Source organism: Eurypyga helias, unplaced genomic scaffold, assembly GCF_000690775.1.
Source record: "Eurypyga helias isolate BGI_N326 unplaced genomic scaffold, ASM69077v1 scaffold3792, whole genome shotgun sequence".
Lineage (NCBI taxonomy): Eukaryota > Metazoa > Chordata > Aves > Eurypygiformes > Eurypygidae > Eurypyga > Eurypyga helias.
In genome coordinates this window covers 1-17,009 of record NW_010236420.1, presented here as the reverse complement: position 1 = coordinate 17,009, position 17,009 = coordinate 1, and the positions used below count along the sequence as shown (strand labels likewise).

The 17,009-nt window shown below is 44.8% G+C and overlaps 2 protein-coding genes across 2 annotated transcripts; one reads left to right on the top strand and one right to left on the bottom strand.

The window, feature by feature from the left end:
- The first annotated feature begins 249 nt into the window (after positions 1–249).
- On the top strand, positions 250–2,902 carry TMEM50A (transmembrane protein 50A). The gene is made up of 6 exons (XM_010147057.1): positions 250–362; positions 836–948; positions 1,164–1,231; positions 1,432–1,524; positions 2,513–2,573; positions 2,857–2,902. Exons 1-6 carry the CDS (start codon positions 270–272, stop codon positions 2,900–2,902), a joined length of 474 nt encoding a protein of 157 aa, XP_010145359.1. The 5' UTR covers positions 250–269.
- A 2,549-nt stretch (positions 2,903–5,451) lies between these two features.
- On the bottom strand, positions 5,452–14,608 carry LOC104502495 (RH-like protein). Its single transcript, XM_010147056.1, has 10 exons — positions 14,476–14,608; positions 13,093–13,279; positions 12,724–12,874; positions 11,923–12,064; positions 9,063–9,223; positions 8,617–8,754; positions 8,246–8,376; positions 7,246–7,331; positions 6,069–6,142; positions 5,452–5,478 (listed from the first exon to the last, which is right to left on the bottom strand). Exons 1-10 carry the CDS (start codon positions 14,606–14,608, stop codon positions 5,452–5,454), a joined length of 1,230 nt encoding a protein of 409 aa, XP_010145358.1.
- Between the last annotated feature and the right edge of the window lie 2,401 nt (positions 14,609–17,009).

Here is a 17,009-nt window from a genome sequence, read left to right as displayed (position 1 = left end):
GGTGCGCTGACCGGCGGCGTCTTCGCCTCAGCGCTGCGGCCGTCGCCGCTCCAGCGGTTTCCCGGGCGGGTGTTGGTGGCCGGGCTCTGTCCTCGGCTCTGCCGTCCCTCGGGATGTGGCCCGAACTGCGGGATTTCCACGTCGCGTGTAGCAGTTTTCACTTGCCGTACGCGATGTGCAGCGCTGCAAGCCAGCCCTTGAGGTGCGATGGGGGTTCTCTTGGAAAGAAACGTCCCTTTTTCTTCGCTAGTTCTGCAGAGCGCTGAAAAATGTCCGGTTTTCTTGAGAGCTTGAGGTGCTCGGAGTGTGTTGACTGGGGAGAGAAACGAAACACCATCGCTTCCGTTGCTGCGGGAGTGCTGGTACGTACGCCTTCTCTTGCGTTCTTCTCTTCTTCATGCGCTGCTTTGGGGCTTTTTAGGTGTAGTCAACCGTGCTGGTACGTACGCCTTCTCTTGCGCTGCTTTGGGGCTTTTTAGATGTAGTCAACCATCTGAGCTAAAAATTACTAGTCGTTTGAAAGTAAGAGTGGGGATACGTTGTCTTTGTACGTAGCTGCAGTCGGTGACAAAGTCTGTCCTGGATGCACACATCTGCATCCACGTGTTGCTTACGTTTCGCAGCTTCTACCCATGTAACAGCTGTCGGGGTAGGTAAACCTCTGGCCTTGCCTTTAACCTTGTTCCTAAATTGAGAGCAAAACTGTCCGCTGGCTCTGGGCTGAAGACTAAGAATGATTTTGTAAATCGATGTTACTTCTTCTAGCGCCGTCTCATGCATTGTGAAAAGGTTTGTGTCTGTATTTTAAGTTGTTGTGCCCTTTCTTCTTTATTAGTTTTTTACAGGTTGGTGGATAATCATAGATGCAGCTGTAAAATACCCCAAAGTGGAGGATTTCAACCATTCATACCATGCTTGTGGGGTTATAGCCACGATCGCATTCCTAATGTGAGTGTAATCTCTCGGTCGGCGCTCCTAGAGCTTACTTTGTGCAATTAATAAGAGAACATGTAGTCTATAAATGGAGAGGTAGCTAAGAATAACAAATCAAGTCGCTATCTGCATAAGTCTTAATGTCTTTTACGTTAGCTTCTCCTGTTGTTTTGTAAACACTTCTTGCTTTACCTACATTTACCCAGTTTTGTCCTGTTTTGCTGGCACAGGATCAACGCGGTGTCCAACGGACAAGTGCGGGGCGACAGTTACAGTGAGGGCTGTCTGGGACAAACAGGTACGGTGGCGTAGGCTGTGGTACAGCGAGAGATCTCTGAAGCCATAAAGTCTTGGAAGAGTTGTAAGACCTGTCCGAGTGCGCGGGTTGTGATCTGTGCATAGCTCGGGCGTGTCGCAGAAGGTGCTCTGAAAGGAGCACGTGGAAGGTCGCCGAGTGTCTGTTACTCGGACACAAAACATCCCTACGTCTTTTCCAAGGTGCTCGGATTTGGCTGTTCATTGGGTTTATGATGGCTTTTGGATCTCTGATCGCTTCCATGTGGATCCTTTTTGGAGGCTACGTTGTTAAAGGTAAGATACAGCATGGAATGTGACCTGGCCCAGTTTTGAAATTTTAAAGTATTTTAGATTATTGTTGAACTATAGAACTTAATTTTAGATAGTTTTGAGGCAGGTCCAGTTTCAATATTTTGGTTACCTCTGCAGCAGCATTCCATACTGTCTGCTATTATCGGGGTGGGTTTTATCTACTCAGAAGTCACGAAGCGTCCCAACTAGCCTCAGTAGGAACACAGGGCCTGGTCACCTGGGAATTGTACTGATACAATTACACTGCTCCAGTTACATGGGAATAATTCCCTGGGTGAACGCTGATTCCCAGAATAAAAAATAACAATTTTGTGCAAACTGCTTTCAGAGCCTATAATATGCTAAATTAGCAAAAGGGAAAAAATAATTCAAATTGCTTATTTTAAGGTTATACCTTAACATGTACCACGGTAACTTTTTTGGGAAGACATGTCTTGATGGGAAAACCTCAGCGTATTAATCTTTGTTTTTCAAAAGGAAGTAAAGGTACTACTTGTACCTGGGGCTGAGGTGACTTTCAGACTAGTCTGGGCACATTGGTGGTTTGAATTTAGACTCTCGTCAGCTTTGGCCTTGCTCAGTTCACGGCCGACTTTGAGGAACGTAGGCGCGTTGGTTGCTCCTGATGCACGCTCCCGTTCTGTACGTTGCCATCGGGTGCGAGTAGCTATGTACATGTCCTTACCCGAGCACGCATTCCAAACGGGATGTGCAATCCTGCGGGATAATTATAGCCTTTGAGCAGTTTTGTTTGTTGTCACGTCATCCCTGTGTCTGGTCGGGAACCGTATACAGTTGTGGGCCCTCTGTCTTCGAGCCACTTTGCCGTGTGCAGATCCAAATGTCTGTATTGAGATGAAACTGGTTATCTTTGTTAACACAGCGCAGTTAGTGCCTCTGAAATGTCAGAGCTGGGCTATTCCTGAAAATCACTCCCCCAAAATTTATGGAGATTTTCTTCTTTTGTTAGAAAAACCAGTAGTATACCCAGGAATAGCTGTGTTTTTCCAGAACGCATTCATCTTTTTTGGGTAAGACTATCTTCCTTTGTTCATTTATCTGATTTATTATTAATGATAAAAACTGAAACTTGCTATAACCCGTTTACTTTTCTTACACCCTGTTTGGTAACCAGACACTGAATAAACTGCTGGTACAGGCACTTCATTGCTGCTCTCTGCATCATTTTTGTTGCGGGACCAGGAACCGGGTGTACAAATACTACAACTTGCTCCCTGAAATGGTGCATTTAGAACATGGGGTGTTTGATTTGCTCCGTTCCCTACTCATGTCCCTTTATTCTGTTTACTGCAGGGGACTGGTCTTCAAATTTGGTCGCACGGAAGATTTGTGGCAGTGAAGACGCCGGTGGAAGCAGCGCTGGCCATGCTGGGTTTTTAACTGCACGCTCACGGAATTTTGTAAACTCGTTTTGTACATGGTGAAATCGTGTCTACAGACAAACCGAGGAAAACGTCAGTTGTGGCACTAAAAATTCTGATTCTCCTTTTTTTTACTCTTCTTGTCAATTTAAATGTTGTCATGTTTTTGACAAGTGTAAAATTGCTAGAAGTAACAATGGAAGTCACTCTTCTGATACCATGTTTCCTACAAGTCAATAGGATAGTGGAAAATGGATGTATTTAACCAGCTGTTTCTATGATGTTATTTACAATCCAAGACTAAAAATGCTTTAAACCAACTTTTAAACATGTATTTATTAATATTTCCTATCTCCGAAAAATATAACCATTTCTTCTATTTCAAAACTTACTGGTGTGTGGCTTTTCTTGCACCATATACAATTATGCTGTTCTGGGATCTTTTTTCTCCCTCTCCAAATATTTAATTAATCATAGAATCATGGAATGGTTTGGGTTGGAAGGGACCATCTGGTTCCAACACCCCTGCCATGGGCAGGGACACCTTCCACTAGACCAGGTTGCTCCAAGCCTCATCCAGCCTGGCCTTGGACACTTCCAGGGATGGGGCATCCACAGCTTCTCTGGGCAACCTGTCCCAGTGCCTCCCCACCCTCTGCGGGAAGAATTCCTTCCTGATATCTAATCTAAACCTCCCCACTTTCAATTTAAACCCGTTACCCCTTGTCCTGTCACTACAGGCCCTTGTAAAAAGGCCCCCCTGCAGCTTCCTTGTGGTCCCATGTAATCCCATGGTGATAATGAGTAACAACTTGCTGTGGCTGCCATTGTAGAGGCACAAGCACAGATGTGGCTCCGGGTGGAAGCAGCTCACCTACAGTCTCACTGTCACCTGTTTTCTAACTGCTGTGAAACAAAGGAAGGGTGCTCTTCAGATCCGAGTGCTCCTCAGACCAGGCACCATGTTTCTTCCTGGACATCAGGAAGGAATTCTTCCTGCAGAGGGTGGAGAGGCACTGGGACAGGTTGCCCAGAGAAGCTGTGGATGCCCCATCCCTGGGAGTGTCCAAGGCCAGGCTGGATGAGGCTTGGAGCAACCTGGGCTAGTGGAAGGTGTACCTGCCCATGGCAGGGGGTGGCGCTGGGTGGGCTTTAAGGTTCCTTCCAACCCACTCTGTGATCTATGACTGTCCCTACTAGGGCGCATTTTGACACCCCAGGGAATGGTTAACAGTGGGATGATGGAAATGTGGGAGTGTGCTCCCGGCCAGTGTCACCATCAGCTGGCAGAAGCTGATAAAACTCCCAGGTCACCTTTTTTGTGCCCCGGAAAGAAGAAAAGCTGGCCCTTCCTCTGCAAGTAATTCTTCATGACTTGAAACCTTTCTCACGCTTTTTACCTGCGGTGATCTTTGCTTAATTCCCTAACGAACGAGCAGAGGCCAGCGCGCAGCGAGCACCAAAGAACTACGCCTTTTTCCTCAATGTTGTGTTTTTTCCTCATTCATTTTTAAGATTGTGTGCTGAATAAATAAAACCAATTAACTTCTGACCTTTTTATTAGGTAAGCATTTTTGAAGGGTTTTTTCTAAGACAGCTGTTTTGAAACAAAGAATAAACACCAAGGATCACAATCCATTTACAAACAAGGGTTCGTTTGCACTGAATCCTCTGCCCGATGGGGCCCCAGCTCATGCACCAAAGCCTCCTGCGTCTCTCAGGGCAAACCACCGCAACAGAAGACCCTTCAGAACGGGGGTCTCAGCCAAGGAGCACCACGGCCTCCTCCCTCAGCCTCCCCTGGGGCAGCTGACCCCACGGTGGGACGGGCGCTTGCTGCGCACAGGGGCCGTGCTGAGGTTTGCTGCCAAATACGTACGGCTGATACGGGTGACTGCAGGGGCACCGTCCACGAGCAGAACTACTTAACTTCTTGCCATCTGAGCTTCCAAACAGCCTGAGCCAAGCGATTATCGACTGTTCTTTAAGCAGTCAGATAAAGATTTCAGGCTGGCAAGACGCTGGGTTCTCGCCCTGATCCAGCTCACTCATCAAATCCCTGCTTAACAAGGCCTGCAGCAGCACTAATTTAGCTTAAAAACAAGTACTTCAATGCTTCGCTAGATAAGGACGAGTATATACTCGTTGGAAAACTACACTTTAAAAACACATTTTGGCTTTTAAACTTGGGAGCTAAAAATAGTTTAAAGCTTCCAAGAATTGTGATTGATAAGCCATAACGGCAGTGAACGCAGCCAATTCTTTTTCTACAAAACTGACAAATATTTAAGGTAAAACCAGCAAAGCAGAACAGCTGAATGCATTGGAAGTTTGCGTCTGTGACTCCACCCTCCCTATCTTTCCAGATGAACTAGAATTACTAATTTTCTGTGTGTCCATTGGGCTGGCTTTTTTGAGCCTGAGGATTCATACAAGTGTGCGTCCAACCCATCACAGCTAATCATTTCCTCTCGTGACAAACAGGAAAATCTTAGCTGGGTCAAATCTCTCGTCCGGGCTCCTCCGTTCAAAATCCAACAGCCAAATGGGGAAACTGCGAGGACAAATATGAACGTCAGAACATTTTGTGCCGCAAATCATCGTCCAAAAAAGGGCAGTGGAAAACCTTATTAGAAGCTTATCTTCATCCATTTCTAATTCAGATTAATTCAGGATAATTCAGATACAGCATCACATTCAGCACTTAAAGGTGCCCACGGCCTGTGTTTGCGCATCAGACTGCATAGCCACTCCACCCGTGGCCAGGTTTGGTCTGTTTCCATAGAAAGCACCTTTCATTCCACTCACTGCCTTGTAAAACCCCTCTCTTAGACACTGCTCAAGTCTCCGCGGAACTGTACGAAGCCGGAGGCCGGGGCTGTCAGTCCCAGAGGGGGACAGAGCACCCGAGGTTACATCAAAGACAACTATTTCAGATTTCGCCCCGTGCCCACCAGCACCTCCGACAATCCTCGCTGAAGACTGCGTGCCTCTACAACGCCTAGGCTCTGAAATTTCACGCAGGGCATCCCAAATGTACTGTGAAATGGAATTCTGGTGGGGTTTTTTTTAGGTTCAAATACCTGGCGTTCTTCATCAAGGTGCTATACGTACTCCCACGCTCAATTTTACATTGCAACTTACCTCCCAAAAAAACTGGTCTTCAAAGTACTTGGCTACAGGGGTGTTCTTAAACAGTTTCAAGTTTAAGATTAAACCTATTTGTGAAAACAGATATAGCCAATATAAATATATACAGCAGGGAACGGGGAAGACTGTGGGTAACTGGAGGTTTCTTATTAACACGCATCCAAATGTGATGTATCAAAACACAGATTCAGGACTAAATGCTTCAGCAGAGCCCCTTGTCTCAAACTGACCTTAAGTACAAAGAGAGAAGCTTGCCAGGACCAAGGCTCGTGTTATTAAAAATTAATTACTCTAGGTAAAACCCCATTAAACAGCCTGCAAGATTCTAAAAATACACCAAAAATCATTAACTTCTGGATTAAAACATGCCTGTGTATTTAATGCAATCGGGTTTATCAGCGCTCTTAGCTTGGGATTTCAGCTGGAAACATCTTGATTTTGAAACAAGTAGTTAAACACAATGATTATTTTAGCTGAATGGTTTTTAAAAATCTGATTAGCTCAACTTCTTCACTACAATTAAGGTAATGCAAAGGTTTCCATTCAATCAAAGCACAAAAAAAATCATTTTAGAGTACATTTCACAGCAACTTTCATGTGCTGTTTCTCTCTTATTCAAGCCGGAAATAAGAGCTATAGAAAACCAGCAGCTGCCATAAACCAGACAGAATGTCACACGGGAAACACATGAGCCCTCACGATCCCAAACCCCTAGCGATCAAAGGCCGAGCGCTCGGCCGATGCAAGCAAGCTACCGACGTCAGAGAATCTTTGGAGGTTTATACCAACTGGCCTAAAAAAGCGACAAGCTCTAGACAGCAATTTTCTGTCAGTAAGACAACACCCAAATGTAAAAATATTTTCATCCTCACGTCTCTCCTGCCTGAAATTTGAAGGCAGCTGCTAAGCACCTCTGCAGCAGTGAAAGAACGGTGCTACCAGGTCGTTTTGAATACATCCCCACAGTCTCAAAGACTGGCTTTGAGGAGTTCTGGGCATTCATGGCTCCTTCTACAAATAACTTACCCACAGAATCACGCATCAGAGCCCCAGTTAAACTGGCCCCCGTGCACAGGGCTGCACTGCCACGATAGCAGGTGCGATAGGCTGGCACACCCCTCGCCCGAGGAAATGAGGAAGATGTTCCTGAAACATGTTTTTCAATACTGACCTGTGATAAAACCTGTTACCACGGCAATGCTGATGGTCACGCAGAAGGCACCAATTTGAGTCATGACCAAATAAAGCAAATCATAACTGAAAAACAAAACAAGCGTTTCACCTTTTACAGCTGATTTGAGCATTAAGATTGTGAATGAATCTGCATCTACCCAGCATTTTAGACCAAAACCTCTCATAATATTCTGTTATTCTTGAACCTCTCTGCAGCTGCAGTTGGGTGGTTTAAGGGATCCTATCAGAACCCTAATAGAGGTATCAAAGGATATATTTTGCCCTTAGAAACCATCATTGTGGCACTAAAACTTCATTAAATGTGTTTTTCCGGTAAGACCATGACAGGAAGTGTAAGGCCGTAATGCTGCACTGGGATTCATTCCTGTGTAAGCTGAGAAGGTCAGAGAACTTCTGTGTGACATAACATGAGCTTGAGCTGCAAAAATGAAATGCCAGTGCCAGATCAAAAACAATCTATGGAGAATATTCCTAACTGAGCCCTTCAGCTTTTGCAGGGTATCTCCCCGAGTATATTTTCTAGTTTGGTGTCCAGACTGGCTTTAGGCCAAGCTGGCATTCTTGCCCCTGACTTAGGTTTAAAGCTTCCTTTGAAAAGAAATGCTGATTTCCACCCCCCAACTGTATTAGCATACAAAGCTTCCTCAAAACACACCACAAATGCCAAAATCAGTCTTGGAAGGATGCACGTGCCCAGCCTTCCTCTCTTGTGTCTGCAGTATTTTAACATCAAATAAAAAGGGGAGACAGAAAACAGGGCCACAAGCTAACATTCAGTTTTGATCTACAGTCTGTTCAACTCTGGAAGTCTTTTTCTTACTGACTATTTGAACTTCAGAGATTACTTCAGATTATCTGCTATAAAACAATTTATCTGGGCTGACCTTCAGGCTTCCTGTATGTATGAGAACCCTCTTCAAGGCATACTACATTAACGATCAGCTAAGCTTATTACTTAATAGCGAGAATGGATGTACCTTGGAAAAACGGTCGTGTTCTTTATTACAAAGAGAACAACGTGGGCAAGAGCTCCAAGCACAGCAGGCAAACCAAAAGTGAAATGAACTCCAGAGGTATCATGAAGCTTGAGAGCAGGATTCAAGCATCTCTGGGAAGATGAAAAGGTTTAATTGATACACAGAAGCACAAGTTGATAATAGCATATTGTCTGTCGCAGACCTAGAAAATGAACTTTGGTCTTGCAAGTTGCAAGCCTGCACTTTGCTCAAATGGCTTCAGGTTTCCTCCCTTTAATCTCTTTGAAAGAAAGGTTTGCCTTGAGGTATCCTACACTGGAAAAGAAGTTTAAACAGCTTATACAAAAACGATTTTAGGTTTTGAGTACTACCTGTAAACAGCAAGATCCTAATATGCTTATGACACTGGCAAGCAGACCCAAAATCATTGCAATCCAAGGATACTCGATACTGTCTGCTGTATAACCAACAGCAATCCCACCAGCTAGTGCTGCACTGTGGATATGAGACTGTAAAACAAGAAAAACATGGAGTGAGAATTCAGTCATCCCTTACAGCAGCCCAATACCATAGATTGCCATTCTCATCCAAGTGCAATCTCTGTAGAGCGCATTTGAGCCTTTGTACACTGTGAATTACAAATTGAAAAGATAATTTCTAAGTTACAGCTTCAGTGTTCTGCTTGGGAGGCTAATAATGACTGTCAGGCTGAAAACCTGGACTTATTTTCACCTAATAACTATTATACTTTCAGTGTATTACTGAGAGTAACAGAAAAATATGTTCTCCCCACAGCGATTTTTCTCTCATGTCTTACCATTCTGAATTTTCCATCCTTTGTGGTCAGAGCAGACAACAGGAAGGCAGTTACAGCACTCACAGCAAGGGCAAAGTAGGTGTTGCAGAACGCTCTGTTTTTCTTGTTCTGAGCTAGTTCAGAATTGAAGCTGGGCCAGAACACCCAGAGAAAGAGAGTGCCTTGGAGAGAAAGACAAGCGACTGTCATTACCGGCTCTAAAACACATCACCTCCGTCTCCGGAGTCGCCACATCCCACATTTTGCATTCACTATAATTCCCACATTGTAAACAGAGGCCAACACAATGCAGACAGCCCTGACAGGGACCTGCTACACCAACACCTTCCAAAAATGTACTGCTGCCGTGTCACACTGCACCTGGCTGGTCCTGCACAGAGCTGAAGGTAAGATGCTCTTCTCAAGAACACCTTTAACGACAGCTTTTTCCTACCTATCATCCCCTTGAACGCAGGTGCAGACACAAGTGGGAACAATTCCACTGCTGACTGCCAAGGAATCAGCATCCTGCCTGTTCTGCACAGGCAGCAGGGCCTTGCTCCTCAGCCAAAATTTCTGCCCCTTTTCATGGAACCATGGAATAACTGTTAAAAACCAGCTGTGAAAGAGAATGAAAGCAAGCCAGGGAGGAAGAGAAAACAGCTCACAGGGTGCAAGTCTATAAAGAAACTCGAAGTGGACTTTGGAATGTTTTTTACCTTGGCTGCCAGTACAACTGGTACTGGTTGTCTTGTCTCCTGACAGAGTTTGAAGAGAAAAAGAGGATGAACTGGATCATAAGAACAGAAACCTCTCTACTTCTACTAGGATTACTCCGGAAGAGGGCTAAAGACCAACGGCTTGAGCTGAGGTGATCATGCTCCACCAGCTCCGCTATGCACAGTTTCATTTCTTCTTGTTTGTGAGTTCGCTACTGAACAGCTACTCCCTACTACACGGGTCCAAAAGAACAATTCCCTTCCCTCCTGTAAGATCACTGTAGTGTCACACTTTCATGACCACACAGGCTTTGCTAACACACGGAATGAAAACAGGTTCTCCTGCTTCTGTGGCCTGGGCCCTAACTGTCAGCGTTTAGGAATCTCTCGGCTCTATGAAACACGTTCTCTATGTGGCAGGACACGTCTTTTCCTGTGTGCAGATGGATACACACGCACAGCCCAAACTCCAACCAGCAGAGGGAAGTAGGCGGCCTCACACCAAGTCCAGTCGGGCCACACATGGCAATCGGCTCTGCCCCTGGAGTCGCAGAGCTGGAAGCGCACAGATGACAGCACAGAAGCCACAGTTTATTTCACCTCCACCAGTCATTACTTTATACTCTCCAGTCCACTTCCATAGCTAATGTTCTGTTTTCCATGCCACAGGTGTATCAGATCCTTGTGCAACTCACCTGACAGTAAAATTTGAAGTGTTCAAGTCCATTAAGAAGTGACGCAGGCGTTGTCACTATAAAGCACAATGGTTAAATCCAGGTTCTAGCAACCCTGGTAGCTACTGCTTTTGTACAAGCTTATCTTGGCTCCTTGAAATCCAATTTCCGTGACTAATTTTCACCCCCTCAGTGCACCAAGGCAATGGTAACAATCCCTCTCGGGCAGACAAGGCCATTTTGGCAATTCAAAACCTACGGCAGCATTGAGGACTGGTGGAATGATCTGTACTATGGCAATCCTATTCCCATTGATTAGGTAGGTAGTCAGTCATAAAGAAAAATATAAAACTAAATTAAAAAATCTACCAATGCTGGGGAAGCATTCTTTTGAATCTCTGCTCAGCTATGGAAACAAAAGTCACAGTATGAGTTCAAATACAGGTGAAGACCTCAGCACCCTTCACACAGTCCTCGGAAGCAGGATGCAAAAAGGAACTATGAGCCATTTGCCTGCTCAGTTGACCCTTTCTAGCTAGGTTACCTCAGGAATTTTTGAAGATGTGGCAATGTAACGATGCCAAATAGCAAGCAGTTTTTTTGAAGATGTGGCAATGTAACGATACCAAATAGCAAGCGGTTGTAGCAAGCTGCACTAAAATTATAATAAAGGCTTGACAGTGTCTTAATGAGTTAGATTAAAATACTGGTCTCCTCAAATTCTCTGGCAAAGCAAGAACTCCCAGGACTCAAAAGAGCAGCATTTAAATTTCTCTTTCCGTAAACTGGGCAAAGAGTTGCTGAGCATTAGACTGTGTGAGCCTTCGCAGAAAGATCTTGGTTCAGCTGGTGGCAGTTCCATAACAGAAGTATGATCATAAAAACCCAAAATGCTTCTTTAAGAAAAAGAACGGCACTCCTATACATTCAGCCTATCAACACTCAGATCCTTTCTCATGTGCCTGTCTATCACATTCCCCACCGTTCATCAGGCTTTTATCTTTCCATTTACATTACTAGGCAGGGGCCGCCCTTTTATATCTCTGTACAGCACCTTGCAAAACAAGACGGAGCCTTGGCCCCAGCTGGGAACTGTAAGCTGCAACACTGAAATACAAGTAATGGCCTCAACTTTGGTGCACAGGTCCCTTACCAAGACACCTATGCAAGCCCAAAGGGGACACCTTAGCTGGGAGAGGGAATGGTTAACCTGGCATAACCTTTATGCTAAGACTGACAAAAGCAAACGAAGCCACAGCCGCTGCAGGAGTGGCTTATATGCCTTGTAGGAAATACGCTGAGACTCACCAACTCATTGTCAAAACCCACCAACCACAGCAGCAGCAGCAGTTTTCTATGCTTGGCTGCATTCAGACCTGCACTTTGGATGCAAAAGCTTCAGTGTGCTATGGCCAGCCCCCAGGAACATTCCTTATGTTCTCACTGCAATCTCTTCTTCCAGCTGAGACATTAAAGCAAATGCCTTACCCAACATGGAGAATAAATCCGATTTTGTGGTACTCGCATTCTTCTCACACCTTGGTGACGGCTCAGAGAAGCCTAAGGAGGCTGCCAGACCAAAGTAGGCTCCAAACAGGTGAACATGCATCATGCCGATACTGTCTGTAACCTGTATCAACAGAATAATCAAATCCGTGGTTTATTTCATCCCACAGAAAGCCTTTGGCACAGTTCCTGATACAGATGCTCATGTAACTTCTCCATAAGCAATTTATTTTCATAGTCCCTCCGTTTATGCATGAGTGAGTTATGCGAGAATAACTTATCTGAACTCAATACAGCTCATAAACAGACAATTCTGTGATTCTGTGTAATTCAAACGCAGAGAGTTTGGGGTATGTTTACCTTGTAAATGCAGGTTTGATTCTGCTGTCCAGCCTGGGCTGGTATGTCACTCACTGGAAATCTTCCAGACTGAACTGACACAGGGAGGGGGTAGATTTTAAAGGCAATCAGTGCCCTAACATAGGTCAAGGCTTTCATTCGTGTGTTGGGGACGGCCAGGGCACGGGCAAGGTCAAACGCATCACATCCCAACCCATCAGATGAGCTCACCCCTTAAGGCCAAGAGACAGCCAACTGTAGAGAGTATGCAGGGTTTGGAACTCAGTGTGTTTAAATATAGTCCCCAAAGTCAGACAACCTCACCGAGATGAGACAAACCCCACTGATGTTCTGTCAGCAGAGCACTAATAAACCACAAAAAGGCAACATTCCAAAGTCCCAGTGAAACTTCCCCCTATGTACCTGGAAAGCATACTACTGTACCTTCAGGATTATCTTGTTGATCAATCTGCTTATACAGAAAACTATTATCTCCACAACTGTCATCAGAATTAATTGCACAGGATTCGTTTTTCCAAGAACAGCTCCAGTGGAGATGACTACAGCAATCATGCTCACAGTAGCCTCTGTTATTCTGCAATAAAGGAAAGAAAAAACATAACGCTGTACTGGGGCCTCACCAGGGCCAAGAAAGAAAGACTGACAGAGAGTCAGATGTACTTAAAAACCTTCTAAAATGTCTGCAAATAGGACTGTGCTCCTTTGTAAACAGGTCCATATAACAAGGCATTATCCTTCACAAAGAGCAATCAGCAGTTCTAGATGATTCCAGTTCTATCACAAACTAATTACCTTTTCAGACATCCTCGGCTTCTCATTTCAAGGATGTAAAATAAGAAATATTCTAGCAGCACGGAGCATTGGACACCAATTACAAGGATCAGGAGGTTGAATCCAGCACTGCTAAACCCGTATCTTTTCAGAAACATCAGGAAAAAACCAAATCCAAAAATCACCATGTGGTTGACATCTTGAAAAGCTGCATGACAGAAAAGACCAAGACAGCAGTGAATTTCCTAGTGCAGACTGGATTTCTGGTTTAAAAAATTAATTAAAATAATTACAATTAACTAAGACACCTTCCGATAAAAATTCAGGTGCCATTATTGTTTAGTACCTGTAAAGAATTCCAGAGCTTGCTTTCTAATCCATAAGTAATCAGAAAAACAATACCCTTGACCCTAAATTTAATTTTACAAAGTGATCAGAATGGATGCCATGGATGGTGGTCAAAATGAAGTACATATAGCAATAAAATCTGGACATACATTTTTCCTGAAGTGAATTTGAAAAGCTTAACCTTTTCAGGAAGAGTTGCTGTGAATTAGTACTGATTAATTCCTTAAGGGCACTAGGGAAGGAACAAGTTACAAAGAGAAACCTGTATGATGTCCTCTCACCTGGGTAGAAGGAACAGGAGCTGAAATAGCAGTGGAAGGAGTTTAAAACAGAAACCAGCACCATTGCATAAAAGAAAGAGGCTATCCAAGGTATAAGCTCTTGGATCTGTAGGCTTGGAAGCATTCCCTGGGATATGTTGACAGTTGTACTCTCATAAGGTTGTGCTGGCCTCTACGGACAGCAAAATTCTAAATGTCTAGTCTCATTTTTCCAGCTATAGGGAGGGCAGCACAAGAAGGTCATGACGATTACTCAGCTCGTATTTGCACAACACTGTAAATACATTACACACCATGGTCATAGCATAACCTGCTAATACATTTTTGATCAACGCACAAAATACACCTCCAGAATACATTTAAACCCTCAATTCCATTGTGTTCACTTATTTACATCAAGCATTCAAATGGAAAAAACTTGCTATCCTTAACTTTTACTTTGTAGCACGCCGTTGCATGCCAAGACCTCACTTAGCACGGAGCGCTGCCGGCCCTTAGAAGTTTGTTGGGTTCGCAGGAGTCAAGATTACCACACACAGTCAGCAGAAGACAAACCAGCAACGCAATTTACTGTCACTTATGTCTCAGTTCACTGTCTTTGCTTTGGTATAAATAAATACACACCACGCACGGCAAGGTAGGGTACTAAAAGGGCAGGAAAAACATTCTACTTCTCACTGACAAATACGCAAACCGGCTGCATCCCATCTCCATTGCACTGCAAAATAAAACCAGGCATTAACCCTTCCTTTCCCAGCAAGGCTGCCCATCTTACCCGGGTAGAAGATTTCTGATTCTTGTGAATCGTAACATGAGAAGAAAATGTGGAAGAGGACGATGAAAACAGCTTCCAGGAAAATGATTAGCCATGGCACACTGTTTCGGAAGTTCTGGAAATTAGAAGACATTGTGCACCGGACTACATCAAGCACAAACACTTTAATATGTTTTTTCTATAAAAATGTTCCAGCAACCTCAAACCAATAGAAAATGAGGTGTGGGGGTGCAGGAATAAAAACTCAGAATGATAAAAAGCCCAGGAGGCGTCAGCAAGGAGCAGTTCCTTATCTGTGACATGTCAGGAGCCCAAGCTTACCACAACCAACATGGACTGAACTCCAAAAGTGCTCATCAGCACAGACCTATCAAACTGTCAATACTGTAATGCTCCAGAATACCATGCATACAGCATTTCAGTTGCTGGTGAGCCTTACAGACCAGCGAAACCCCAAGCAGAGAAGGACATGGACTCCTACGAGTAGAATGTTGGATGTTCACGCAAACCCGTCCATCCTAGACTCAAGTCCCTTCACATAAAGCTCAGGGAAGGTCCCACTGAGATTCTCAGTGTGGTTCTCAGGTTGGTTAGGCTATACCTCTACACCCATGTGCCACGACAAACCACCTCCTGCATGAATCCAACCCAATGCCAGTGAATCAAGAAACTCTGGACACGCAGAGGTGATGTAGCATTTCCTACACCACGTGTAAGTTTGGTCTCTTGTTTGTGGTACAGCTATGGAAACAGCTAGAGGGAACACTCTGGAAGACATTGGTAATCCCCAGGCCAGGAAGTTGCAGACAGAGCACTGTTCAGAGCGTTGCAAGTTTTTGATTGAGAACAAAACCACAGACCTACACCCTCCTGATTCTTTAATTCAGACCCAGCCTTCCTCCAGAAGTGTATCGACTTCTATTATCACATCTGGCTACAAGGTTCCCGTTGTCTTATGAGTTCCGAGCCTTTTGGAAAGGCACAGGCTTTTCTTATTTGTTGGTGGTGTTTTTTTAAAACCAGGAGCTTTTGGGGCACATGAGCAGAGCTACACGGTGGAAGCTAACTATGTTCAGCATATCCCTGTGCACAGACATCATCATTTGTTAGATGAGAGTATTTAGCTGTTGAGGACAATTTATGCATCCGGAATATGAACATTTGTATCTTCTCAGTATTTACTGTGCTTTTGGTAAACTGACCATTTCTTTGTTGAGGTAGTCTGGGAGATTGAAGTCCTGTAATTATGCCTCAGACTTTCTACTTTGAGGGCATTTCCGACCGAGTGCTGTGCTCAGGTTTGAGATGGTAACAGTGCATACAAATAAACAGAAAGCCACCTACTGGTGACAGAAATACGCATCAGACAAACGCATACGCAGAAAAATTCCAGTTCAGTTATAGTTTAGGACATTCCTCCTACAATCCCAGGCTGTATGGCACAATAATAGTTGTCAAGTCAACTGCGAAAGGTTTGCATTTGTGGTGCTAACTTGCCCCTTCCGCACATGCAGTATCAAATTGCTTTACCAGCTTTTACTTAGGTCTAATAAAACCGCAGGTGTCCTTACCCCTATTTCAGAAATTCCTAAACAACATTCAACAGACTTTCCCAGATATGCAGAGCGATGCCCTGGCTTCAGAAAAATCTCAGTGCAGAAAGACGCAGCTCCTTTTTTATGGGAATTCTGTGATCACATGGGTAACTCAGACAGAACCAGGATGCCCCGTGAACTTTCTCTAGACAAGAAAAGAAGGCAACAGCTGAAACAGCAACTTAGAAATTGATTCAGCTAACTGATGCAGTCTTTTAGTGTTTACAGATCCGATGGATCTAATTAGCATTCATCTGTTTCCTGCAAGATAAGTTCCTTTAGGGCTCATACCTGGGATAAGAACAACCCAGACAACAAGCCAGTGTCAAATGAACACAATTTGGTCTTTTGACACTTGTTACTAAACCTCCCATCAGCATTAATACTCTGGGAAAATACACCTAAGGCTAGGAATTTACCCATGCCTTTCCTTCAGGATGACATGCCCCAGTGTAGATGCTGATGCTAGGATTTCCAGGTTAAAATCCATCCCCAACAGAGAATCCTAAACTCAGTGATCTCACACAGGGTGGAGTACAAAGTAACATTCAAATTTTGAGCTCCAGCATCAGCAAAACATCCGCACCGCCTCAGCCAAGGGGACGGGCAGCCTCACGTGCATTCCTCTGTGCCAGTTTTTATCGGGACGCACACTTCAGACTCAGCCCAGCACCGCGTGACCCTTGCTCACGGAGGCCCGTTATCCCGAGGAGAGGCCTAGCAGGCCCGTGGAACCCAGAGCAGCCCCGGGAGAGTCCGGAGAAGCCAAGGCAGCAAGGAGAGGCGCGCCACGCTCCGGGTAACACCACCGCTCAGCCAAAGGGCGGGCGCGGGCCCAAGCGGGCCTGGCCGCGTTGGCGGCCTTCCTCAAGCTCAGGGGCCGCCATTGGTTTCCTCACGGTTTCCACAGTCCAAATGGGGCCAGAAACCCTGGGGGGG